Genomic DNA, 27,839 nt, shown 5'->3' with positions numbered 1-27,839 from the left:
GAAAGCCTCAAAAATAGTTGAAGTTTTCAGCTTTCATTTTTTCCATTGTAGAGAGCATACAGTTTATATTGCGGGTAGTTTTATTTTTAAGGAAGAACATTTTCATCTGCTTTATGGAGCAATTTTTAAATAAAACTTAGGTGCGGATTATTTTGTTACAAAATCAGTTTTGCATATCCATTATGCTTTCATGCTCTGGTACAACATGGCAAGAAGTATTAATTTTATTTATTTATTTATTTATTAATGTTTGGTGAGAAACCATACAAAGCCAGAAGGTAGTTCTCTGGTTTTCTGCTCTCCAGTAGTGAAAGGTTTAGATACCCAAATGTGTGTGCTCTGTAGTGTTGAATTAGGCTCCTGAAATGACTGTGAGGTAAATAGGGAAAATGAATGTCCTGGAATACATTTCACAGCAACCACCTTGCAAAGCAAAGGATGCTGTATTTGAGACTCAAGTCGGAATCTGCTTTGCTGAAGCATTTGACTGTAGTCCTGATCCCATTGCATAAGACTGGGCTTCAACAAGACATGGCGAGATAATTTAATAGCCAGCTGCCTTAAAAGTGAGGCACCACTTCCACCCATCTCGTTTCCTTCCTTTCTTCCTCTTGGTTGAACACTCTTGTCTTGCATCTTGCTCCTGTCTTCAGAAAACTAGAGAGTTCTCTGCCACTTTCATGAGTTTGGCCTCAAGGAGGGGGTCTGACAGCTGTCAAAAAACAGAGCAAAAGGAGGAAAGTAGAACCAGGTACCTTGGGCCAGGGCAAGTGAAACCTCCTCTTGCAGGTCACAGCAAGCTGCTGTGTAATCTCAGCTGCCTGTAAAGCTACACCGTTATTTGAATTTGTACATAAGGAACAGGTTTTCACTTGCCTCACATACTGTACGACTTGCTAGGTCGTTCATTCGGAAAGGGGAATGCCACTCTTGAGATATTTTGCAGATGAAGGTTGTTTGTATCTTTTCCTCCTCCTTACAAGAGTGCCTTCTGGCTACATAACTCCTGCATTCCAGTTCCCACAATGACCCGGTTTGAAAGAAAAGTGGGCAGTGCCCTAACTCATCCTGCAGCTTCCTTGTCCTTCTCCATTTCTTTCTATCTGCTGGCTAGAACTTCTTCTTGAAACATCGGCGTGATTTCAAGCCTTCTGTTAGGCCCAAGCAAGGCACATAACATGAGTTTCTCACCTTCAGTGTTCGAGTTCATGCTTGCAGTCACTGGCTTCTTATTTTTAAAGGTTGTTGCTGATGTTAGACTTGATCCTGATGCTACATCGGTTGTGGTATGATTATGCCTAATGTTTTTGAGGCCTCCTAGCAACTTAAAATGGAGCTGCCTATTCTGTGGAGTGATTGCATCCTTAGGTGAGGATGTGTTTGAGTAAGGGTGTCTGCTCTGTCATCTCAAGAATCTAAGCAGGCAAGATGAGGCCGGTGAGCTGAGCTGTCTTGAATCTTCCCTAATTTTCATTTGATGCACTGGCATGCTGTTATATGAAGTCTTAGGGAGAGTCCATATGCATACCCTTTTATTTTGGGTTTGTTTTTTTTTTTTTTTTCTCTGAAGGAACGATAGTATAGTGTACTCCCAGATTGTTGGCTGGTTCATGAAGTCAATTGCTTGGGCTGTATTCCTGCAGAGTACAGTGCAGGACTGTAGTCGTATGCTGTTAGCAAAGGAGAGCTGGCATGGCTGTATAGGCAATTACATTTCCTTCTCTTTGACATGTTTTCCCTGTATATAAAACAACATCATAATTATACACAGTCTCTAAAAACAGGTATTCAGTCCCTCTCTTGGGACAAGCCGAAAGTATTGTTCACTTATTGATCTGCCCAAAATGTTTGTTTTGCATGCTTAAGAAAAAGTGAGCCTTAACCGTCTAGGCATTAATTCTGGAATATCCCAAGGAATGCCAGATTTAGTTTCTTTTGGATGCATTCTTTCCACTTGAAATGGGTTAATATCCTCATTGCTCCCACTTACTGTGCTTTGATTTGCTATGTGTAGCAACCTCTCAGTCTGTAAACTGCATCACTTTCATATGAAGCTAAATAGGGATATATACCCCAGGAGTGCAGCTACTGCATTCCCAGGGCTAATGAGCTGTGAGTCCAAGGGACAAGGTCAGGGATAGTCCAGAGTGAACTCCCAAAATGCTTATAGTTCGGACATATGATTGCCATAACCAGCTGCTTTGCACAGTATTACTTGATAGTGTAGACACAGCCTGCTGGTCTTTGAAGAGGAGAGGCGTATTTTTCCCTGCACGTAATTGTCTAGAGCAAGGTTACTAATTATGCCAGATTCAGCCCAGACTGAGGAAGAGTGGTAACGCCCTCTGTAGGCCGATTCACATGCTCTAGGGGTCTGCTTATTTCTAGGATCATGCAGGAAGTCTGAACTTTGCTCTTTGAAAGAGCACACCATACTGTAGAGACTACAGCTGACCAGAACGACTTATTTACACAGGTTAGCAATTACAAGGCATATGTCACCAGATATGATTTCTCTCTCTGGGGAAAATGTAAGGGTCTTGTATCTCACAATATAAATAAAGCACATAACCTTGGCCATATGTGGGAAAGGGAATTTTTGTTGTCATGCTCCAGGTCAGCATGGCCAAGGGTACATAGCAGTCTAGCACACAAGCTGCTGCTTTAGTTTCAATAATTTGCAGTAACTTAGATAGTTGAGTGTTTCTTATATGAGAAATAACTCTCTGCAGGAGGTGTTATTGGGAGCATGCTTATTTGGTCACAGTGATTTCCATATCAATTCTGTCCAGGTTGTTTGTATTCTGGTTGATTATACAAGTTAAGCTTTGGGTCTGTGATTCAAGTCATGTCCTGCCCAACTTATATAGTTTTCTTAGTAACTCAAAGCTTGAGGACCAAGCTTTGCCTTCTCTTGTACAATCTTCTATAGTTCTTATGTTGACTTTTTCTGAAGACTGCAGCATACACAGTAAAATATTTATAATTTAGTATGTTTACCTCCTGTGGTGGAGTTCACTTTGTTATTTAGGATACTTTACTCATGATAATTTATTTAAAACTATAAAAACCCTTACCCAAATCATAATGCTGGCCTTCTAACCTGCTCTCTGTATGCAGTGGTGGGCTCTGGGATGATACACACTAGTGCCCATTAGATGGCAGCATTATATTAATAGGTAGAGAAATGTGGCTTGCATTGGATTCCTCAGCGATTTTGACTCTCCGTCGGCCTTGGTGGTCTTAGAATTAAAATCAAATCAATTTAAAATAATGCAACAAAAAGGAAACTGACTACCATTATCAAATACATAATTTTGTTTTTAAAAGGATACTGTATCAATTTTGTTTAAAAGGATTCTGTTTGTGTTCTTGGTTTGCCAGTACCTTTGCTACGTTATTAAAGAAATATTCTAACAATGACTTCTTGTTTTCTAGAAAATTCGTTTGCCTAAATGACAATATTGATCACAATCATAAGGATGCTCAGACAGTGAAAGCGGTGCTTAGGGACTTTTATGAATCAATGTTTCCCATACCCTCTCAATTTGAACTGCCAAGAGAATATCGGAATCGTTTCCTTCACATGCATGAACTCCAAGAATGGTATGTTACACAGGTTGTCTTCAAGTTACTGTAGTGTGATAGTGTATAATTACAGAACATACTGGTACAAGACATTTTTTCCCCAGTATTTTCATGAAAGATTAACAGTGAAAATAATGTGAAAAGATTTGAATGGACTAAAATTTGAGGTTTGCAGGATTTGGGGGTTTTGGTGCTCATAAAGTCATTATCGTTTCATTGATTGGCCCTAACCTTTAAAGAAAATTTAATATTTTTTTTTAAATAATTAAGGACATCTGGCTTTCTATAAATATAAAAAACCCCCACATTTTTTGGAATGCCTGTTGCACAGGGGCAATATAAACTGTGACGTATCTAAATGATTTTTATTTTTTTTTAATCAGTCAGCAATGATCAGCTGGATCATCATCAGAAAAGATTACATGTATGTCTCATTTTTACATAATGTGTGAAACTTTTATCTGGGTTTATGTCTTGCCATTTTATAAATAACAACTTAAGAAATTGGGATAGTTGATTTGAGAATGCAAGCAAAAGGTTGGCAGGTAGAGTGATAAAAATGAGACGACGACTAATGCAGTAATTTTGTTGCTGATCGACAAATTGTGAGAAGTAGCTATTAGTAAGGAAGGAGAAAGTATTAGAGAAACTGTAGAAGGAATCAGAAGGATTGTAGGTGGCAAGTACAGGTGTGGATTGTAGTGCTACAAGCTCTGCTGTAGCAGTGGCAGCTGGGGGCAAACCCATTTCAGCAGTTAGATAGAAAATTGGTAGAAATTTGGGCTGGAGGAGTAGAAGATATATTGTTGGCGCTCTTTTTGAGGACATCCATCAAGACTTTGTTAGCTTCGAAAGAACACTTTACTTTGACTTGTTTGTAGCCAAAGCAGATTTCTACCAGAGTGGGTTAAGCATGCTTGAAGTGCTGATGGAAATCCATGTTTATCAAAATGTTTATGGAATCATAGGACAGGCCAGGTTGGAAGGGACGTCAAAAGATCACAACATTTTGTAGGGAAAGGGAGCCTAGATGAGGTTTTTCTAGCACCCTGTCCAGATGTGTCTTGAAAACCTCCAGTGGTGGGGACTCCACCATGTCCCTGGGGAGGTTCTTCCAGTGGAAGTTGTTCTCGCTGTAAAAAAAAAATAAAATCTTACATCAAGATGAAACCTCTCCCAGTTCAACTTGTACCTGTTGCCCCTTGTCCTCTGCAGGTGGCTCTTGGTGAAGAGAGAGCCTCTGTCCTCTTTCTAGCCACCCTTTAAGTGTTGGAAAAACTTTCTTTGCCTGTTTCATGGAAACTCTTTAAAGTTTATATATTTGCATTTATAATATATGAAGCTGGTTTTCTGTTTCCTTCTTTCTTTATGCAGGAGGGCATATAGAGACAAGCTCAAATTCTGGACCCACTGTGTTCTAGTAACACTGATTGTATTTACAGTCATCTCATTTTTTGCTGAACAGGTAAAACTAACATAATCTTATCAATTCTATAACATTTAATAGATTGCTGTATCTTCAGGATAATATAAAATGGATTTCTTAAATGGGTTTTGACCAATAGCTAGGGTTTTTCCTTCATAAAGGAAGCAAAGGTGGTACGTGACTGATGATTAGGTTGCTTCAATTTTTAAGTCATCATGTTAAGATTTCTTGAAAAGAGAGTCTTATGGGGGTGAAGGAGAGTTGGTGTTCCCTTTTCAGTTGCTTTGTGACTGTCAAGTCCATCAAAAGTGTGCTTGGATGTTCAAAATCAGCAATTGTTTCTGAAAGTCTTGGTCTATTAACACACATAGGTAAAAGTGCAAAGTAAGTTATCAGGAAGGAAATTTCTGTAATAGCAACGCTCTTTAAGTCGTGAAGACAATCCCAAGGTATTTAGGGGCCCTATCAAAGTCTCATCCCTAAGTAATTGAAAAGACTCCTATTGAATTCAAATGGTTTTGAATCCGACTCGAAGGAAAAAAAAACCCGCCACTTCTGCAAGCATAAAATGGCTTTCTTGAACATGATTAATCCTGCTAAACTCAGAGGGAGTCAATGGAACAAATCATGTGGGTAATTCTTTGCAGGTGGGGGCCTTAAGTAACACTTTCCGTGGTCTGATGAAGAGGGTGTAATTCTTGAAAGGTTGGCTTTTGATTATTATTTTTTTCCCACCTGTAACTTCTGCATGAATCTTTCCCTTGATTTTCAGCCTTTTATATATATTTGAAAACTTACCCTCCATTAATAACTTGGTTTTGGAAGGGAGCATTCAACTCAGTAGTACAGCTAGGTATATAAATACTGTTTTAAGACGCCAGCTTTGTGTTGATCTTTTAGAAGCTGAATGTAGTTTGGTTACATTAATTTAAATACACAAATTAACTTTAAAATAATCAGAATAGAGGCATACTCTATTTTTCACTTCCTGCTTATATTCTGATTATTGAGAAGTCCTGTGGGAACGTGTATGCCTAATAAATGAAGTTGAGTAAATAACTTTCTTCCTGTGCAGAGAGAAAGAAAGAAAAAAAAAAAAAGTACTGACTGAATTAAAGATGGATGGTACAGATTTTATAGTTTCTAGGATGAAAGCCTTACCAATGGTGCACCTCTAGCACAGCAGAGAACTAAGTATTGTATTTTTTTTCCTCTCTTCAGCTAATTGCACTTAAACGAAAGATTTTTCCAAGGAGAAGGATCCAAAAGGAAGTTGGTCATGAACGAATCAAGGTGTAGAAGAGCTTTATATTGGAGATCAGTCTACCTCAAGATGTGATAAGCATTTAAAATCTCTCATAAGTGTCTCTTACGGTTTGACATTTAACTGCGTTGATACGAAGAAAAAAAAATCATGCATCTGCAGTTAAAATCTTTGCAGTACTCTTCGTGATATCAAAGCTGCTGGAGCTGTGACAAAGCAAAAAATAAAATAATTGCAGGAAACCTGTATGTAGGCAGTTTTCAACAGATCTTACTTTACAGCTGTTAGTTCATGGCCATATTATCCTTTTTTATAAAAAGGGCTGCCTAAAGAAATGTAGCTGCATTTATTGCAGTGGGATGTTGCCAACTAGATAAAATGTTGGAAGGCAAAGTTGTTTGGGATCAGCTTAACAGGTCCTTGATTTTGCATTCCAAAACATTTTGCAAATTTGTCGTTGCTGCTTTTTTTTTTTTTTTTTTTTAGCCCTACGGGAAAATTGAGAATTATGTAACTTGTCATTTAGATTTAATGTACATTTATTGATGTTGACGTTCTTTAAAGCACAGTGACAATTCATCCCCCTATTTGTAGTATATAATTTGGATTTGGAAGAAATGTATGCTAATAAAAAAAAAACCACAGTAAAAGAACAACTAATGGTTATTTGAAAGATACTTTATATCTGGTGAATTATGTTCCAAAGAATACAATGTTGTTATTTCTTGACTTGATTAGGAAGAGAGGATTGTAATCAAATGAAAATGATCAAGGTATAGTATTTCATAAGCATTGTAAATATAAAAGCAAAAGTGCCTCTCTAAATGAATGGGTAATAAATTGTTTTAATGTAGCAATGTATGAGAGCAGTGTTTCACCCAGAAAACAATACTTGTACTGACACATGAAGCTTTTGTGTTTTTTAAATTCAACAGGGTTTGGCCCTGTATTTTGCTGAGACATCAGATCAGTAACAGTTTTATGTGGGAAAGGATACTGAATCTTTTCAAGCAGAAATTTTTGGTGGTGTATCTTCAGTTAATTGTATTAACAGTATTCAAAAAAGCATTAATTTTTGTAATCAGACGATGTACAAAATGAATGTGCATATGTATTGTAAGATACTTGGTTTGCTTTGAAATTAACTAAAATGAGATCAAAGTTTTGTCTGTTGCTTCTGTTCTAAAGTAAAGCAAAACTCACCCGTTTTGATAAATGAGCCATTAATGCTTATGAATCCTTGTGTTAAAAGTTATTGGTTTTCCCTTAAAAAAAACTTCAAACAGTAATAATTTAATATTAATATGAAGCATGAATGGATTCAAAGTAGAATCAAACCTTTTGAGCATTGTAAAAATGCAAGAACTTTTAATTATTAAGGTTACGTTTCATGCTATAAATATATATTATGCTGAAATTTAGAATGTAAGTAGTTTAAATCAATGGTACTTAAGACTAGCAGAAAATTAGACGTTTCACGAAATACAAGAAAGCTTTGATAGCTTCTTACAGTTCAAACTAGTATTAGGTAGGTTCAAGTTTGACTACGATCTGGATTTTTTTACAAATGATATGTGGCCTTCTAATCAAAATAGTTGGAAGAACTAAGTTGAAATTTTAAGTAAAAGTCAAAAATTTAAGGCAGTTTTTCTACTGAATTGATGTATAAATAAACAGATTGCATAGGTGGCCCAGCTGTCACAGCGCTTTTTTTTTTTTTTTTTTTTTTGTGGAAGCAAAGTTTTGGAGGTAGATGCATGCCATTTTGTTTCACTACAGCAATGAGAGGCTTAAAGACGTAGCATAAACTGACCGAGAAGCATTCACTGTGCACAGTACCTGGGGAAAATAAGCAAGGCAGTGAAGCAGGGTAAGATGTGAACAGCATCATAGTGGCAACTCACTCCTGCCACTAGGATGAAAGAGGGAATTGGAAAAGTAACAGTGAGGAGAAACTCATGGGCCAAGATAAAACCAGTTTAATAAGCGGAAGGGGAGGAAGAAACATGAAACCAAGTGTTGCAGAGGGAGATACTGAGATACTCTACCTTCCCAAAGCAGACTCATCCCCTGCCAGTCTCTGAGCAACAGGCCATCTTGGAAAAACCAAACCACCCAGCTTCTCTTGCAGATCCTGATGTTGTATGGTGTGGAGCACCTCCTCAGTCAGTCCAGGTCAGCTGTGTCTGGGCTGTTGTCCCCCCCAGAGCCAGGCCCCCTGTGGCGCCGGCCCTGCCCTGAGGGAAGCCACCTCCACCGCAGCCGGACCCAGTGAAAACTGAAGCTTAGGTAAGGAAATAACCCAGTAAAATGTCCCAAGTGCTTGAGGATGATGAGAAGGATGAAAATTAAAACTGTGCTAAGATATTTTATTTTTTTTTTAATTTAGATTTTGTACTTGGTCTTCCTCAGTGAAGAGTAAAGTACCTTAAGTGGGTGAGGACTGAAACTCCTGTGAGAACAGTAGAAAAACCTGAAACATAAAATGTATAGTTTGTAGAATTAATTTGACTGGAGAAATATCGACTGTTTCTATTGAAGGAAATATCCTTCTATAGAAGGAATATTCCTTCTATTGAGGAAATATCTTCCCTTGACATTATACCCTTAGCATCTGTACACCGTAACAACCGATTTTGCAGACTTTTTGTTGCCTGAGAAATTAAAGCCATTTCTATTTAAAACAAAACAAAACCCCAAAAGCAAAAACAAACAAAAAAACCCAAACAAACCAAAAACCAAACCAAATAAAGGGAGGTGAGGTTTAAACGCGTTTAAGGCTGAAGTAGCAGCAGCCCAGGCCATGCCCGCACGGCGGGTTCCGCTCCTGAGAGACCCATGGCGGGCGGGGAGGGTTACTGCGCATGCGCTCTCCCCTCCCCGTCCCTTTCCGTGGGGCCCGGCCGCCTTCCCGCCTTTTCCTCGGGGTGGGAGGTGCTGAGGCGGCGCTTCGTCCCTTCAGCTTGTCGCTGTCGCCTCCGGGGCGGCGGAGGGAGCCTGAGGGCTGACAGACGCGCAGGTACCCGCAGGGGTTGAAGGGTTTTGGGCGAAGGCGGGAGGGTGTGAGGTGGAGGCGGCGGCCGCGGCCGCGTGGTGGGCGCTGCGGGGAGGTGGGAATGGAGATAGAGCCCATCGCAGAGCAGAGGGATGGAGGGTTGTTGGGCGGAGAGTAAGGAATAGGGTTAGGACATGGCGGTGCCCCTCGGCCTTTGAGACCCCAGTGGTTTCTTCTCAAAACCTGTTGTGGCAGCGGTGGGGTGCGGGCTCAAGTCTCCCTTGCTGCTCTGAGGTAAGAGCAGGTGGGCCCCCGTGGTGAAAAGCCTCACACAGGATATTCACACAAATAACTGTTTTCTTTCACATCTGTTTTGGGCAGGGTGAAAAAAGGAGGTGAATTTCTCTGAGAGATCGTTGTTAAATACACAGGTGTGGATTGAAGATACTTGCATTGGCAAAAGCAGGTAGCTACATAGGATGGATGAAGGCTGGATGGGGTTGTGAGATGGCAAGATTATTTTACAGTGTATGCAGGGACTGGGGAGTTATGCTTTGTGTACTGATTTCCAGTACAAAGAAAAGTGCCTGTATGTGAGCTAAAATACATGCTTGCGTTTTAAAGTTGAAGCGCTTTTGTTTGGCAGCACAGTCAGGCACATCCAGATGCCATACCAGTATTTTCCTCCTTCAGTCACGTTTTCAGCAGCTGCAGTGGTTGAAAAGCAGAATAAGTCCTAAAAATTTACTCTCATTTGAGGATACTTTTAATGCAAGAGCTTTTGATTTTTCCAATTAATAATTTAAAGAAACATGCAAGGTCTAAAAATCTTTGTTTCATACTATATAGAGAAGTATGAACCACAGAAAAAGTCGGATATTAAAAAGCCATGTTCCCTATTTAGTAGCTTAGTATGATCACATTGTATATATTTCCATGTAATACGTGGTTAAAAAACCATATTTTCATAGATATGGATAACTAATTTCAAAACAGAGAGATGGGAAATTTAGGTGTGTGAGATAGCTGTTAGTGTTGGGGGGATGTCACGGTCCTGGAAATTCAGAAGATCTTGACTAGAGTTTTCCGTTTCAGTGTATGAACTTAATTTTCAGATCTGGCTTTGCCTTGGCTTGTGAAAACGTATTGATATTTCCAGCTGTGTTGAATTGCACCTAGAATGAGAAGTTACCTGCTGCTGAGTCATGTCTTGTTCAGTCTGGAAAACGGTGCTTGCAGCGGATACTTTTTTTTTCTGCCTTCTTTCCATCTTCCAAGTAATTCTGTTATTTTTTGAAGGTTTTTTTGAAAGTGTCATGTGACATCTTGAAATGCTTCATACCTCTTGCTATCAGGGAAACATAACGAGAAGAAATATTTCAGCAAGGATCCAGTAGCTTGGTGTTTCCTCTTGTATGTTATTCTTACTGTTGATAAAGTGCCAGGGAAGAAATTATTTTATTTTGTCACTCATGCATTTAATGATTACAACTATGCTCTTTTCCTCCTAAATAGATATTTTACTCCTTGAATATTTATAAAAATACACAAAATATATAAAAATTAGTTTCACTAAAATAAGTAAATGAATATTGTTTTTTAAGAGGGCAGTGTATTTGTAAAACACAGAAACTGCATTAGTTACATGAGGGAATGCAGAGGCATAAGAGCTAAAAATAAAGGTAATTCAGAAAGTGAAAGTGTCAGGGATTTTTAAAAATGGCCTGTGTGTGTATATTTGTCTGTCTAGTATGGGAAGGCTTGTAGAATCGGATTGTTCTTTATGGTTTATCATTTCTGTATTTTGTAAAATGGAATATTGGCATAGATTTTGGGGAATGCCATACTGGATATGACAAAATATGTAATAAACATTATGGAAACCCAGCAGGCAGGCACCTTAATAAGGTGTGTAATTTACTTCCTCGTTTTTCAGCAAAATCAAGTATGTATCTACTAGCCCCAGTATTTTTTTTTTTCACTCTGTTTTTAAAAACACTCATAGGTAGTCCTGTGGATTACCTCAAAACTAAAACAGATTTGACTGCTTGAATATCCTTACAGGTGGAGCTTGTTACAGGGGTGTCCGTAACAGGTCAGTGTAAACATGAAAATATATTTATTTTCGAAGTATTGTGGGGAAAGTTATGTGTCAAATACAACATACCATTTCAGTAGGAAGAAAATCTCATTATGGCACCATCGGGAAGAAAACATGGAGGAAAAGCAGGTAAACCGGCACAGGACGATGAAGCCATACCTGCCTATGACTTTCAGGAAGAAAGAAAAGAGCTGAGTGGATCAGAGGATGATATTAGAGAAGGTGCTTATATGAATTTTTTTAAACTACTTTTTTTAATGTGAAGCTTATAATATTGCTGACTATGAAAAGAGATTAAGACTTCTGTATTAGTGAGTGTTTTGAGTAAGCAGGGTTCATAATGCTGGTGACAGCTAGATTCCTATTGTATAATTCTGATTGGTAAGAGAACACAATAGAATAGTACTGTATAGTGCGCTATGATGTCTTAAAATTACAGGTGGAGTCTTTAATAGGGTAGGATTTTGTTACATGATTTTATTACCTTATTTTAATGACATCTGTTTCTGTCACCCGGCTGCATATAACATTGTGAGATCAGGGTAGAACAGAAGAAGAGTTCTGCTTGCTTGTACGGAGTGCTCAGCTTGATAGGGTAGTTGGAATCTTAATGCTCTCAAGGTTAAGGGTACTTCTGTCAGAACCGAAGATAAGAAAGAGGAAGAAGCACAGGAAGCTGAGGAAAAAAGAAAATAAGTCAACCAAGGGATTCTTGTTTAATTTTGGAGAAGTGTCATAAAAAAGTAGACTTTACTTAAAAATGTGGTTCTCATTCACCACACGATAATTTTTTATAAAGTTTGACGTAACTCCATTTCTGGATTTTTGTCTTTCAGCAGTTATCTATGGGTTTGTTTCTCTTCATTTCTCCCCTTCTTCATTTGTTTAGACTAAATAGGCCCCGCCTCCCTTCCCCCCCCCCCCCAGTAGAAATCTGACAGCCAAGGATTTTTATTTTTTGGAAATAATACACATATCTGTTCTTGATTTTGCTTTTTTTAAAGGCCAGAGTATACAATTTCAGTACTTTATTCTACAGTATAATGAAATTCTTACAGATTGGTCTTTTTCAATTTTTAGATTATTTTTACCTTCCTGATGATTGTGCCAGCTCAAATCTAGCCTTGCAGAATAATTCACCACCATCTGTCAACTCCAGATTCAGACTTTCAGGAGCTGCATGTGTTATGGATGACCCATGAGACCTGTTCAGAGAAATGGCATTACAGGAAAATAAATACACTTCTAATAATTCAAAAGAGCCCCACAAAATATAAGATATTTTTGTAAATCTTTTTGAAATTTGTATTAAGGTGAAACACCAGTAATGGACAAGCATGGGAAGAAAAGACCGTTGGCGGCTACTCATGTGGTTCCAGATGATGTGGGGTAATGTTAGGATTTTATTTTTTTTCCAAAATAAGCAAGTCTTACATAGATACTGATTTCAGTTATTCACTATACTTGTTTTGTTTGGTGTGGTTTTTTAGTATTTTACTAAAAAATTAGGTGACGATAATATAATAATTTTAGGTAAAAAAAGAAAATGTAACATTTTAAAATGAGTAATTCTGCAGTTTCGTTGTAGATACTTTTGAACATCCATAAAAATTTGATGTATTTGTGTGAGTTCTTAAAATTCTTGGTTTTTTCAAAAGGTGATTTAAGTTTTATCCTAAATTCTTGATAATTTTATTAATATTTCCCCTCTGATCTTAGTTGCTTGAGGATATTAACAGTACTTTAAATGATCCACCTAGAGCATGAAAAATAAGTTCTTTTTACAGATAAAGCTTACAAAATTCAGTATTTATGGGCAGTGTAAATGTAATAAAAAAGTGTATGTTGAAATAGCTTTTAGTAAGATTATAACTGTTGGGTTGAAGATATGTTTTTTCTTTTTTTTTCTTACTCTTCAAAAAAGAAAGTGGTACCCTGTGAAGAAGATGATATAAAAACAAGATAAACATTTTCTTTACCCACCATGTCCCTTTCTGGACTTGTCAGCTATTGTACAACTGCCTTACACACTGGTGTTATCAGCTTAAAAGTGTTGTAAAAACAACACTGATACTATTTGTCTTGGATTTTTCTTACTGTTTCAGTCATGCTGACTGTGATGGGCTTGCTTTCGTTTGATATTCCCAATACCTTTTGTGTTTTCTTTTTGTATAGGAAACTATCAATTTTATTTTATTTATGATCCTCCCTCACTTGGGACCCTTTAATTCCCAATACTGCCGTTTTACTGGGGAGTAAGTTAATAGATTCTAGTAATTTATTTTTTTTTAAAAAGCAAATTATTCTAAAAAAGAGACCTCTCACAGGAGAAGAGTTGGTTTTTATCTTGTAGAAGCAGCTCTGTCACTGCTTAAAAGTAATAGGCACATGAGTAAAATTAGTTTTAAGCATATACAACAGGTCTTATTCTAAAGTCAGAAAATGGGCAAATAAAAATTATACACACTGTTTTCTAGGGGCGAAGTACAGAATATGCTGGAAAGATTTGGAGGTAAGTATGTTTACATTCTAATAAATTAAAAAACAATTTTTAAGTTGCAGAATTGGCAGTAACTCTTTACTGTAAAACAGGATCTACATAAAATGAGCAGTCTTTGTAGCATTTTTCAGCATTTCTGAAAAAAAGCCAGTTTTCAGAAAAAAAGCCATTATCTAAGTAGAGCAAAGGGAAAGAAGAGAAGGGAATAACTGCATATAAAGTGAGATGTAAGTATTTAGTGTAGGTGATTACAAAGGAAAAAGGGAAAGATGCATGAGTGCTTTTGATTATCAATTCCAATTTTAATATGAAGTTTAAGAGGTAGTGATTATATTGTAGAGAAGAGGTACAACATGACTTAGCTGTTGTCCTTGCTCAATTTTTTGTTAAAATGACATAGAAGAGACTGGAGATTGCAAAACTTGGGTGAGAAATTCAGGTCATGTAAATGTTCATGTAAGCAGTTAAATAGAACAAATAGTTCTAATTCTAGACAAGGAATTTTGAAAGTAGGTTGTAGTGATACAGAATGAGCTAGAGAGTAGGTGCTTCGCACCTTCAGAAATGCAGAGAACAGGGAATTGGTAGACAAGAGAATTTTAGCAGTCAGGAAGAAGAGTACAGGTTTCTAGAAGAGCTAAAGAATGAGGGTAAGTAGTGCCAGTCATCTAGTGATGAGAGATTTATGCCTGTCACCTCCTTGGATTTACTTTAGTCATAATCAGATCCTCAGATGGCTTTACTTACAGTTAAATTCCCCGCTGAATACAAATCACAAAGCATCAAAAAGCTGCGGAAGGAAGAGAAACCATCTTAATGCCAGTGTGACATTCTCAGTAGCTGGTTAATACTTTCATTATTTGTATAAGAAAATGCTGTATGCAGTCATTACCTGCATGTAAATTTTCAGGTGAAAGAGGAGTTCAAGGGATTGCTTAATCTATGAATTAAGACTTTGCTGTTAAGGTACATATTAGAATGCTACTGTAGATCTGGCAATCTGGATAGGAGGAGGATTTCAATGTCAAAAAGCTAAGATTGCTTGTTGAAGACTCAAAAATAGGGTGGAAGGAAAATGAATGGATCAGAGAGAGGATGCTGTCTGCCACGAAACAGTAGGTTTGGCATTAGCAGGGGCAGATGCCTCAGCAAAATTAGAGGTTTGTCAGCTGTTTCCTGAAATCTACAGTTAGAAGGAAAAGAAATTGCTGTATTAACCTTAAGCTGTGACTTGTTTGTTAAATCTGCAAATGTAAATTAAAGGGACAAACAAACATACAAACTTACATTAACTTGAATACTTTTTTAAACTACTGTGAATTATGAAAAATAGTTTGTCATTCATTCATTCAATGTGTTCACAGCGATAGTAATCACATACCTTTATTTCTGAAATCCAAGTAATTTGAATATTACTCTGAAATGTGTGGTTTTTCTACAAAAAAATAATGAAAAAGTCTCAGCATAACTAAATTCCTTAAAGGTCTGGAAACTGAGTGGCACTGCAGTCCTGCAGCTAAACTAGTGAGGATTTTGATGGTGTGACTAAAACATCGTTAGATACTAGTGAAAAGATCAAGATGTCTGTACTCAGTCGGGTTCGTGGAAGGTATCTCTAGCTTTGAATGGAGAATTTACAGACTCTGAGATGTCCAAATCCAGTGTTTGAAGATACGCAGTGTGAACTGATAGAATAGTGCTTCTAGTGTTCCAAGCATATATGTGTGCTTATTGTATGGATGATATGTTAGAAGTGCATGTTGGACCATAAGAATCAGTAGGGGAACATACGATGACAGCGTGTAAGGAAGCAATTTAAATATACATATTGGCAGCTACCTTGAGTTCAAACCAGTGGACAGTTTCAGTTTACTGTGTGTTTCTGCTGAGAGCTAGTCTGACACCGTACCCACTACCGTCCTGCCCAGAATGAAAGAATCACACAATGGTAGAGGGTGGAAGGGACCTCTGGAGATCATCTAGTCCAACATCCCCTGCCAAAGCAAGTTCACCTCGAGCAGGTTGGACACCAGAGCCCAGATCACATTAGGCTTCTTTTCCATTCAGACACACCTTGTTCACTTCTCCAAAGCATAACTCATCAGCATTTTTAGTAAAAGGCACGATGTATCTTGATATGCTTAATTTCTAAATATTTGTTTTTTAGCTGACATTAACAAGGCTCTCTTAGCTAAGAGGAAAAGATTAGAGATGTATACGAAAGCCTCACTCAAAACCAGTAACCAGAAGGTTGAACATGTTTGGAAAACACAGCAGGAGCAAAGGTAACGTTTACCCTTGTTTTTCAGACCTGTGAAATCAAATTCCCTTTTGTGTCACAGGACGGATAGTTGCTCCATCTTCTGACAGTTAAACAGCGAAGTTAACTAGTTTGTACTAGTTAAATACCTGCTCAGATCCTCTGTTTCTGCTGCCTCCAGTTGTGTCCAGTTGGTTAAACTGACAGTAATAGTTTAGCGTAGCGCTTTTGCTTTTGAATGGAGAAACTTGAGATTTGGAATTGTGAGAACAAGGTACCTTAAAGAGATGGTTTTACTTTTGTTTTATCTTTATGGAAAATGACCTTTGAAGTTATTTTTTTCTTTTAAACCAATGTTTTTATTTTTTCCACTTCAGTTGGAATTTTCTGTTTCTACTTGAAAACTGAAAAATGTTCAGTAAAATTTTTAGACCATTCTGGTTAAGAAAGACAATAATTTTCATTTTCATATTGTAAGTAATTCTCACCCTACGTAACATTCCTCTCGCCTCTTAAGGCATATTTAACTGAAAAATGAGACAGCTAAAAACTGAAAGGAATACTTGCAATTGTCTTGGTGATTTTAGATAGATATTTATATTTGAAACCTGTATGGACAAAATTTATGTAGAGAAACTTGATCATGATGAGATAATGAATGAGCTAATTGATTTTTTTATTGTAAACCCCTTGTTAAAGCCAAGATCTGTACTGGGGTTAGAAAAATATAGTAAATCTCAGAAAATGTGACACTGTTAGGAATAAAGGTTGATGTAATTTTTTTTTTTTTCACCTGAGTTTTGTATGAGTGCCGTATCCTTACACGTATATAATCAACATTCACTTAGAAAGTGTGTGTCTCTGTATGTGTGTGCCTTCAGTTTTTCAAAACATAGAATCATAGATTCATAGAATGGCTAGAGTTGGAAGGGACCTTAAAGGTCATCAAGTTCCAACCCCCTTGCCATAGGCAGGCACACCTCCCACTAGAGCAGGTGGCTCAAAGCCCCATCCAGCCTGGCCTTCAACACTTCCAGGGATGGGGCATCCACAACTTCTCTGTGCAACCTGTTCCAGTGTCTCACCACCCTCACAGTAAATAATTTCTTTCTGATATCTAATCTAAATTTCCCCTCTTCCAATTTAAAACTGTTACCCCTTGTCCTGTCACTACACCTCCTGACAAAGAGTCCCTCTCCAGGGACTCCAGATACAGTATTCAGTTAGGGCCAGATGTCAAAATAGCCTGGATTTTTATCTATGCCAGCTCCTTTTATTCTGCTCCACGTGTGTTGAACCTCAGCTTTCCTTGTAGTTCTTCATGGCATTTGTCATACTTACGGCTAGTGTCTCTTTATAGGCAGAAGCTCAATCACGAGTTCTCCCAGCAGTTCCTGACTTTATTCCAGCAATGGGATGTAGATGTGCAGAAAGCAGAGGAGCAGGAAGAAAAACTAGCGGTGGGTTTCCAGCATGGCAGGAGTTTGGCGGTATTTCCACAAGGAGGCAATACTGTTGTTTAGACACTCAAGAAATGTAAAAGCGCTTTATGCAGTTAAAAGAAACATAAGATTGTTTGCCTCAATTAAAAAAAAATTCATTCAAGTTTGGTGGCTCTCCAACTGTAAATGTTTAAGTTTGGGGATATATTTTTAAAGTGAAGAGGGGTGCATTTATATACTTTATTGCAAATTTATAAATGGCAATAAGTGATGCCCTAGGTCAGCATATGGATTGGGAAAAGCCAAGACCATTTATGGAGAAGAAAGATGTGTGCTGTTTCTGTGTATCCATAGTCTTTGGGTTCAGGGAACAAAGGAGTAAAGGAAAGTAGTTGTCTTTTAGTGTGCATTGCTTCAAAATTTGCCTGTATATAATAAATGCAAGAGAATTTGATGATTGAAAGGGCACAGGAGCAGTACAATGGAATATAATCACATGATGTTGCCGTATTTGTACTCCCAACACATTTGCAAGTCTTGCTTTTCCCTCGGCAGCACGTTTCTCTGAATTCAAGAACTGCGTTGGATAGCAATTCGCACAGGATCTCATAGGAATAGTTCAAGTTGGAAGGGACCTCAGGACGTGACCCAGGCATAATCCAGTCTTCGGTCTTTCTTTCATTTATAAGAACAAGGATAACTCTCCAGGCAGAGATCTGCATTACATGACCCAAATTTCCAGTGAAGGCAGAATTTCTGATTTCAACACTACATCACAACTTTCAACATCACAATTGACAATGATGTGACAATAGTGTTGTTGTCCAAGCGCTTTTGGTTAACTAACATGATTATTTTTTTCTTTTGCTTCTGATTCAGAATATGTTTCGTCAGCAACAAAAAGTTTTTCAACAGGCAAGAATACTTCAGAGTCAGAGACTGAAAACCATTAAGCAACTCTATGAGCAATTTTCAAAGGTACAGTAATTTTTCTTCTGAGAAGGCAGCTCATCCTTATCACATCATTTAAGAAAGCTATATTAATTCAGCCTTTACGAAATACAGAGATTTAAGGTTATTTAAGGAAAATAACAGCCTTGTGTGAATATTCATTTTAGTATCTTTCCCTTACTTGTCAAGAACATGGCTTGTTCTCTCTGTACATGCATACAGATTGCATCTGTTTAATAAATGATTTAGTTAAATGTGTTCTTACAGGGATCTGCCTATTTCAATATTTAACCACAACCCTCACAGCATAGTTTTTAAACAGAACACATTTTTGTACCAGTTTAAAAGTTATATAGGTCAGTTAAATCATCAGGATTTTGTCTTAACTATTCCCTTAGATTTTTGGTATGTATTTAAAAAAGTGAAACTTGACAATCTAATAAAAATACATTTTAGGCTGCTTTTATTACTGCTGGCAGGTGCATCCTTCATAATGAGAATTAGATACTAATGTTTTTCTGTCATTAACCTTTCTAGCTATTGCTGCTTCACATAAGGAAAGTGACCGTTAAAGAAAATCAATTGTAATTCCCTTAAAATTGCCCAGTTAGAGCTCCCTTCATCTCTTCCTAAACAACATTCATTAGAAAGGGGTTTCCTTTCTGGAACCTAGTATTCAAAGTAAGCATTCACTAAAATGTCAACAGGAAGAATCTGAACGAAATAATGATTTATGGTGAAAACAGGCCCAGATCAGTCTTGTTTAACTTTCCTGTTGCTTTATACATAATTTTTGTATTTGCTGGGAGTCCCTACAAACACCGTATTTTTTTTTTGGACAGTGCTTACAGAGATAATGTATTTTAAACACATAATTCATACTGATCAACTGTGGTGTGTTTTGTTGGTTTTTTTTTTAACAAAGTAGCAAACATACTAGACAGCAAACCAAAAAGTTGTTATGACTACAACTACTCAAAAAATCGACTTTGGTTAAAAAAAAACCCAACCAACAAAAAAAAACCCCATGTTTTCCCTGTCATTTTACACTAAGAACAAAACACTTTATTCCCAAATTTCCTTCCCTCAGTTTTTCTAAATAAGGTATTAGAAATCTAAACTGTGAGAAAAATGAAAGTATCCTAAATGATTGGTTTTTGTAATGAATGCAGAGGCTCGGTACCATAGAATCACTGGAGGGCTGAGGTTGCAGGTCATCTGCTCCAGCCAGGAGGTGGTACAGTGGGGCTACCTAGAGGTGGTTGCCCAGGATTATGTCCAGATGGCTTTTGAATATCTCCAAGGATGGAGGCTGCCCACAAATGGGCAACCTGCACCAATGCTTGGTCACCCTCACAGTAAAAAAGTCTTTGCTTGATGTTCAGAGGGAACCTCCTTTGTTTTAGTTTGTGCCCATTGTCTCTGGTCTTGTCACGGGGCACCACGGAGAAGAGTCTGGCTCCATCTTCTTTGTGCTTTCCCTTCAGATATTTATATTCATTGATGAGATCCTCCCCTGAGACTACTCTTCTCCAGGTTGAACAGCCCCAGCTCTCTCAGCCTTTCCTCATAAGAGAAATGCTCCTGTCTCTTAATTGCCTTCATGGCCCTTTGCTGGACTCCTTCCAGTATGTCCATGTGTCCCTTGTACCGAGGAGTCTGGAACTGGACACAGCACTCCAGGTGTGGTCTCACCAGTGCTGAGTAGAAGGGAAGGGTCACCTCCCTTGACCTGCTGGAAACACTTTATCTAATGCAGCCCCTTAGCCCTCTTTTGCCTCAAGGGCACACTGCTGGCTCATGTTCAACTTGGTGTCCACCAGGACCCCCAGGTCCTTTTCTGCCAAGCTGCTTTCCAGCTGGGTGGCCCCCAGCATATACTGGTACATGGCGTGGATTCGAGTCTGTCAGTTTCTGACAAAGCTTAATTTCTGTTCAAGTCATTTCATAACTGGTCCCTTTTTGAAATTTCAGTTAATTAGGATACGGGTTGGTTTTTTTCAGATCTAGTAGCTTTGAAAAATAAATCTGAAGTACAGCAACTTAGTTTAAGGTAGTCAAAACTTACAGAGGATATTACAGAACCATTAAAAAATAATTACTGTTCCAAAATGTCAAAAATGTCCTCATCAAAGATGAAAAACTGAACAGAAGGTTAAGTATTACTTTGATTTTTTTTCTCCTCAAAGAAGATCAAAAGGTAGAAGTCAAGCCTCAAATAAGCTTAATCTAAGTCAAGGTGAATGCAACTACACACATATGTAGAATTAGGCATAATTGTATGTACAAAAGGAAAGGTAAACCAGTGAGCTTTACTTGGCTTATCTGGGGAGAAGCATGCAAAGAGGAGGAAATTTAATGGGTTTTATAGTATTTACTTCGAGTCTCCAAGGTTGTCATAATATTAAACCCTTATTGTTCCTCACAGATGGTCTGTCTGATGTTTTCTTGTAGAACTCTTACCTTTCCTGACTACAGGATTAACAAGCTGAGACCTCACAGATGCTGAGTGGAGGGGACTGTTTCTTTCACGGGGTCTATATTGTTTCATAGTGTGGTTTAAATAGGAATGTAGACTGGCGTAAGGAGTCCTGTATGATTTGCCTGTCAAGTTCGTGATCAAAACTCATCAATTATCAGTGACCGCTGCTGCTCTAAAAATTAAATTGTAGTCTGAATAATGGTTGGTTTGTTTCTTTTAAGTGCACCCTTTGACATTGAACAGTTCTAAGCTAAGATTATCCTTAACTCCAGAGCATGGAAGAGCTAGAGAAGAGCAATGAAAATCTTCTAGCTGGTGCTCAAAGTGAACTTCGCAAAGAAATGGCTCTCTTGCAGAAGAAGATTATGATGGACACCGTAAGTATCAGAACTATGAAGAAGTTAGTTAAATGCAAAAATAGAACATTCTATAAAAAAGTCATTTGACATTTATTTAATTAGCTCAAAGGAATCATAGTGATATGGCATTTGTTCAGTATTATCTCCTTTTCTTGTAACAGCAACAGCAGGAGATGGCAACCGTTCGCAAGTCTCTTCAGTCCATGTTATTCTGATGGCTCAATGGAGAAACAACTTGTACCTAAGTAACATGATACAAGTATAGGCATTAGCCATAGAGAAGTATGTTAAGATTTAAATGTTTTAAAGTTCCTATTAAATGCTTTCATGGATTGTTCTTAATCTTGTGTCTGATAATGTTGTAAGAAAGTATATTACTAAATTTATTACTTTGGAGGGGAGGTATGGACCCCAGACCATTTACTGTCTGTCCAATTAATCTTTTAACTACTTAATACGCATTGGACTGTTTAAATACTTTCCCTTTTTATAATGCCAAACTGTAAAAATGGGCAGAATTAATGAAAAACGCATTACCCATATTTTACAAAATAACTTGTGGCCTTTAGGTACATTGTGCAAATAGAAGCGTTTTTTTGCAAGCTGCAGATTTCATAGGTTCAAGATTTAGTCTGCTGACAAACGAGCAGTTATGAATGTTCACAGAATACGACATAGCGCATGTAAGATTATTTAATGTTGCATATTACAGTAAATAAAGTAAATCTTGTTAACTCTTTTGCTAGGCTAGGCATTGTAATATCTTTGTACTAGTAAGATATTTACGAACTGCTGTAATTTCTCACAAAAGCAGGTTTCTTTAGTTGAATGATGAGCTAAGTATCACAGCTTTATATGACGTCTGCTCAAGTAAGCATAATTAAACATTATGCATATTTCTTGTAGAACCACTGCTAGAAGTACTAAATAAATGAGCTAGATTACAAGTTATTACAAGCCTTTGAGGTGGAATATTACTTTTTGCAATTTAGGGAGGCCAGAGTTTTAAAGATAAAGCATTTATCTTTCATGTATCTCATTACAGTAAATCAGTATAAATTAAACAGTCGGCTTAACTTGCATGCAGTTTGATTTTACAGAAAACCATTACATCTGAATATCCACTTGTACAACTTAGGTAGTTCCTAACATATTTAATGCTTAGATTTATTACAACAGTAGGTAACACAAACACCATCCACACACCCACGCACACAAATGTGATGTTTTCATAACAATGTATTTCAAAACCAGTCCAATACAGATTCTTCTCCTCAGCTTACTAGCATTTTTATTTGAGAATCAAGTCATTTGATGATGGTTCTCCAGGTCTGGGAGCCAGATTACTGATAGCTAACTTAGATATGCTTCAGCTATTAGGTTGCAAGTGAAGCTGAACAAGCAACTGGTTTGGAGCTCCTTTTGTTCTGCATCTCCTAGGACTCAGGGAAGGAGCAAACACAGAAGTTACATCGCTGGAAGGATGTGCGAGGCCATAGGGGCCTCTGGTGGGTAACAGGTCACTATGCTCATTTGTAACTGTGCTGCTGAGTATCAGCCCTCTAAGGATGATTAGATGATGCTATGAAATGCAGTTAAGTTTTTGCTTCCTATCTTCAATACTAGGTTATTTTGTTAGTATTGCCTCACGTTTCTGGTTTTATTTGTTAGTATGGCCTCATATTTCTGGTTTTCTGACCAATTTCTGCATTAGTTTCCCATCATCTACATACCTCAATCATATCCTCAAAACTACTTACACCTACTACTACATGACACACTTTTGAGCATTCTGGGCAATCAAACCTCACTCTAAAAAAGTTGCCTGTGTCTTTTCATGGAGTAGGTAATTTGTTTACAGTATTCAGGGCAAACCAAAATGGTCTTTACCATCTTCTCTTGTATTTGCTCACGGCCTGGGTTCAAGACTAAGGTCACGTATAGATGCTGTTTCTTTCCTTCCCAGCCTCAAACAGGAGTAGTAGGATTCATTTGGAATTGGTATTAGTCACTTGAGTGCTAGTCCTTGGCAGTAACTGTTACAGTTGTCCCTCAAGTGTATCCATATAGCCTTTTTAGACAGGAGCGTGGTAGATGGGATTTTATTCCCCCTAAATTTAGCAGACAATTCACCACTTTTAAAGTTCCTTGAACGCCTTAGGAAGTATTTTTGAATTAATGCACAGCTAGGAAGCTGCGGTGGTAATATTTTTATAATAAGCCATAACATTCTTTATTGTACAGTTCAGGAAGGACCTGATAAACTCACAGCTCAGCTCTGTATCAGCAACTGAAAGTGGTAACAGACAGAAACATTCAACAGCTTTTTACAAAAATCGTATTCAAATAGTTCCTCTTTAAAGGAGGTTAAGCTTAGAGAGTTTGGGTACAAGTTATGATTTGCTCGTACAGATAATAAGCTACTCTTACTCAGCTTTTCTTTAATGGCAACAGCAGCCCTTTAGCTAGGTATGTTATGTCAGCCAGTGGGTCTGTTCTAAAAGAAAGAGAAAGGCTGATAGTGGGCCTGACTTTCTCTTTGGGAGAGTTTAGTTAAGGTTTAGTTCTGTGCAGTTTTGTTTGGATAAAGTACAGTGACAGTTCCAAGACACATTAGATAGATTATAAGGTAGATGAACATACTTCAGAGGGAATAACATATGGGTGGGTTGCATTGTCACAGTCAAACAGTCACAGGTAAAGTCAGTGTCCCTGAAGTACACAACTACCTATGGTCTAGATAATAATCACTACAATGAGACAAACCTTATTATGACCACAAAACCAGAATCTGGCCTTGAAAGTACGTTATATACTTAAATACTACAGAATGCATGAATCCTAAAGGCACTCAGTAACAGTATTTTGAAATGGAAGAAAAATTTCCTGAGCTATACCTCCTTCATCCTACTGATCCAGTGGCTTGTTCTTTAGAAATACTGGAACAGAGATTAATGAGTAGTTTTACCTCATGGAAGCCTCATTTTACCAGTCTTAATAATGCAGTACTGTACTCACTGATACCTCTGGCTACCTCTTCACAGCAGTTCCAAGAAGACTTTAGACACTAACATTATATTAGTCACTTAGTCTAGGGGAAAAGCAAAATTCCTCCTCAGATTCTGGTTGATAGCACCTTGGTTTGCGGTCTACAGTCACCAGACCAGAAGTGCAGAATTACAGTTACCTAATAGGAAATGGCAGAAGTTTCAAATGTGATGTTCATGGTATGAAATAACAGCTGCAATGACTGGAACACAGAGGGAAATACATCCCGATTCAAATGCACTGATCACAGTAGAATCTGCAGGACTTTATAGTAATTCTAACATCTGGTAGTATCTGGGATAGAGCGAGCTTTCTCATAAAGCTATTTACTTGAAAAGCTTAATCTGTCTTCCCAAAAACGAGAGGCTGCTTCATTCAGCATTCCCCTAACTGCTTCTCCTCTTGGCCTCGACCTATTTAATCAGTCATTATGGTTTTGAACCTGTTCGGGAGCTTGATGAGATGAAATTCTGAAGACATGTATATGAAGATGAGCAGCAATCTGTAGGCATACACCAGTGGCATATCTCAGCATATCAAACAAGGATATGAACTTCAAAAGAACAAAACAGAACAGGTTAAAAAATAACAGATATTTTTTTATATTGTACCTACTATAAATTCTTCTATACTTTAATCAATCTATCCAAGTGACAAGTTTAACAAGAATTTTAACTTACAGAGTGGTCTATTTAAGAAAAAAAAAAAAAAACAAAACAAACCAAAAAACCAGCCCCAAAACCAAACAGCATTAAACACTTACAAAGTCTGATAAACAAAGGTGGTGGGTCTGCAGTTAGCAGAATAAACAAATCACCTGAACTAAAGCGTAATTACAAGACAGATGTGTAAATTTCCTTTCATCTCTCCATTCCAAGGAAAGCAAGCCAGTCAGCTCCCAAAATACATGTTTGCATGGCATCCTGCCTGGTGCTCCCTCCACTCTGACAGCTGAAATCTGACCAAGTCACAAATGGCAGAGCAGAATGACAGGGGACAGTTCTCAATCCGTTCCTCTAAGTATGCTCCGCATGAAAAGTATGAAACAAAATGCTTACCAGTGCTATCCATAGGACAATATATTCATCGATGAAACTGTTGAAGTACTGGTCCAAAAACAGAAGTCCTGGCCCAATAAATGCAGTGTCCTGAAGACAGATTTCGCTTTTTGTCATGTGAGCAACCTATGTTAAAAAAAAAAAAAAAAAAAAGAAAGAAACAAGAGATCAGTGTAACTACCAGAAAACCTCCACCTTAGTGATGAAAGGGCATGACATCCCACCATGGTTTAACCCCAGCCAGCAACTGGAACTATGAAGCCTCTCGCTCATTCCCTCTCACCCGCCAGAAGGGAGGGGAGAAGAGGGAGAAAAGGAAAGGGAAGGGAAAAAAAAACCCAACCTCATGGGTTGAGATAAAGACAGTTTAATAGAATAATAACAGGAAAGGAAAATAACAACAATAATAATAATGGTAAAAGAATATACAAAACACAAATCACTCTCACTGCCCGGTGAATTGGTTGCCCAGCTGGACCCGAGCAGAGATAGTGAATTGCTCCCCTCACACCCCACCGCAGCCAATCCCCATTTATATATGGAGCGTGATGTCTATGCTATGGAATATTCCGTTGGCCATTCTACTGTTCTATGATCCTTCTCAACTTCTATGGGAAGCAGAAAAAGGTCCTTGACTAGTATAAACATCACTTAGCAACAACTAAAACAATATGCACTATTGACATTCCTTTCATACCAAATTTGAAGACACAGCAACCACGTAGAAAAAAACCTAATTCTATCCCAGCTGAAACCAGGACACATCCTTATCCTGCAACAGCCTGCTCTCCCTGGTTCTTAGGAAGCAATCAGCCCACCAGCCAAGGGCTTCATAAACGCTTCAGGGCCTGCTGCTCCCAGTTTCTTTCCCAAGGACCAAGTAACCTCTTCCCAGGTTATTCAATCACTATATAGCACTTTACTCCGTGATAACAGCTACTTGAATTATCAGTTGGTATTTTTTTTCCTTACTTAAGAAACATGTACATGTCCTTCAATGTTCTTTTGTAATAGGTTACATCTATAACGGGGCATTTTAGCCATTTGCAGGGGTTCCCCACTCTGTATTTTCAGTGCTGTATCTGAAGGGTAAGACTATGCAACTGTATCACTGAAAATGAATTCTACTCACTTGAAATGTTGCTTACAAGTCTTAACATGAAAATTTCGGCTGAACTTAGCCAGAAGCTAACAAGCTAACAATCTAGGCTTTTGCTTAGGTGACAGGACTCCTTTTCACTGTTTAGTAGAGATAGCGATGCACACAGAGGGACACTACAGAATGACCAAGAGAAGAAAGATTACTGCAGGGATGGAAGGAATCTCTTCCCCACACACACCTTGACCCTTCCATATTTAGCATTCCTAAGAGACAACTTCAGTTCATCTTTAATTGAGAGGCAGAAAAAGAGCATTTTGTAAGAAGTTGGAGACCTAATAAAGGACATATGAAGAGTCCATACCAAGAAGCTCAAAAATAGAAGGGAAGTAGTCTAAGTGCCAAGTTTGCTGTAAGAAATTACCCTGTCATTCCTTGTTTCCACGCGTTGTGGACACTTGGCAAATATGACTAAGGTACTGAGAAGTTCCTGTGGAGAAAGTGGTCTCTTAGCATAACACAAATCACGTTCAACTCTACACTCCACAGCAAAATTCACAGAAAAGCCTGTGAGTGTCCCAGTCTAAAGACAGGACAATCCACAAAAGCTTCCACTCTAAGGCAACAAATGATGCAATTCTGCTACAGGGATCTGCTGCAGGGAGCAGTTCCTGGCTCACATCTGGCCTGATGTGCAACAGCACCTGTATTAGCGCCCATGGAACAGCTCTGGCACATCCACACACAACCTGCACAGACCTTGGCTCATGCCCCCACTGGGCCTACCACCTGGCTACACCTTAAGTTTTTACTGCAGTTTGCTCACTCCGGAGTGAAGGAAGGACAAGGCCTCCTGAAATAGTATCAGAAAACTGAGCGCGCCAAACCCACAAAAATCTTTCCCCGCTGCCTCTACAGATTTGTCTCTGGAGAAGACTGTACTTGAAGCTACACATAAAGCATCAAAGGAAACGTGGTTTGCTCAGAAGTGTCCATCCGTGAGCTGACGTACATACAGTGATGGCTGCTGGTTAGAAGGACCCAGGGGTCCTCTGAAGGAGCAAGGGGGAGCCAAGGTGTCTGACACAATAGATGAACTGCCTCAAGTTCAATCTTAAGGCTCAGTCTTCTCATCAGCATTCTCTCTCGTGAACTGCATTAGTAGCTCAGTGTTTAGCAAGAAAGTCTGTAGAATATCAGTTTTCTACTGTTTGAAAAATATTATGCCAGGGGAAAAAAAAAAAAAAGTAATAAACCAGCTGGCTG

The 27,839-nt window shown here is 38.2% G+C and overlaps 3 protein-coding genes and 1 long non-coding RNA gene across 4 annotated transcripts in view; 2 read left to right on the top strand and 2 right to left on the bottom strand.

Moving 5' to 3' along the window:
* The window catches only part of GNPTAB (N-acetylglucosamine-1-phosphate transferase subunits alpha and beta), a 46,740-nt gene extending 38,096 nt beyond the window's left edge, over nucleotides 1–8,644 (top strand). Inside the window, exons 19-21 of the mRNA XM_074168835.1 lie at nucleotides 3,439–3,606; nucleotides 4,963–5,053; nucleotides 6,236–8,644. Of these exons, the coding sequence (XP_074024936.1) occupies nucleotides 3,439–3,606; nucleotides 4,963–5,053; nucleotides 6,236–6,313 (337 nt within the window). The 3' untranslated portion in view covers nucleotides 6,314–8,644. The remainder of the gene's footprint in view (nucleotides 1–3,438; nucleotides 3,607–4,962; nucleotides 5,054–6,235) is intronic.
* LOC141479592 (uncharacterized) lies at nucleotides 1,563–14,664 on the bottom strand. The gene is made up of 6 exons (XR_012464052.1): nucleotides 14,622–14,664; nucleotides 11,859–12,050; nucleotides 11,441–11,543; nucleotides 10,466–10,621; nucleotides 8,327–8,751; nucleotides 1,563–1,738 (listed from the first exon to the last, which is right to left on the bottom strand). It is a non-coding gene; the product is annotated as an uncharacterized lncRNA (long non-coding RNA).
* SYCP3 (synaptonemal complex protein 3) lies at nucleotides 11,464–21,708 on the top strand. The gene is made up of 8 exons (XM_074168837.1): nucleotides 11,464–11,596; nucleotides 12,688–12,763; nucleotides 13,852–13,886; nucleotides 16,042–16,159; nucleotides 17,495–17,594; nucleotides 18,456–18,554; nucleotides 21,282–21,386; nucleotides 21,530–21,708. Exons 1-8 carry the CDS (start codon nucleotides 11,467–11,469, stop codon nucleotides 21,581–21,583), a joined length of 717 nt encoding a protein of 238 aa, XP_074024938.1. The 5' UTR covers nucleotides 11,464–11,466; the 3' UTR covers nucleotides 21,584–21,708.
* CHPT1 (choline phosphotransferase 1) overlaps nucleotides 21,438–27,839 on the bottom strand; it is a 23,966-nt gene continuing 17,564 nt past the window's right edge. Inside the window, exons 7-9 of the mRNA XM_074168836.1 lie at nucleotides 25,475–25,600; nucleotides 24,859–24,969; nucleotides 21,438–21,609 (exon numbers count right to left, since the gene is read on the bottom strand). Of these exons, the coding sequence (XP_074024937.1) occupies nucleotides 21,565–21,609; nucleotides 24,859–24,969; nucleotides 25,475–25,600 (282 nt within the window). The 3' untranslated portion in view covers nucleotides 21,438–21,564. The remainder of the gene's footprint in view (nucleotides 21,610–24,858; nucleotides 24,970–25,474; nucleotides 25,601–27,839) is intronic.

The sequence above is a fragment of the Numenius arquata genome, chromosome 2, assembly GCF_964106895.1.
Source record: "Numenius arquata chromosome 2, bNumArq3.hap1.1, whole genome shotgun sequence".
NCBI classification, from domain to species: Eukaryota; Metazoa; Chordata; class Aves; order Charadriiformes; family Scolopacidae; genus Numenius; species Numenius arquata.
This window is presented reverse-complemented; position numbering and strand designations above follow the sequence as displayed.

Coding starts and splice junctions, on each gene's coding strand:
- SYCP3 (XM_074168837.1), top strand. CDS start 11,467: ATGGCACCATCGGGAAGAAAACATGGAGGAAAAGCAGGTAAACCGGCA. Junction 17,595..18,455: donor AGCAGGAAGAAAAACTAGCG/GTGGGTTTCCAG, acceptor CTTCTGATTCAG/AATATGTTTCGTCAGCAACA. Junction 18,555..21,281: donor TCTATGAGCAATTTTCAAAG/GTACAGTAATTT, acceptor CCTTAACTCCAG/AGCATGGAAGAGCTAGAGAA.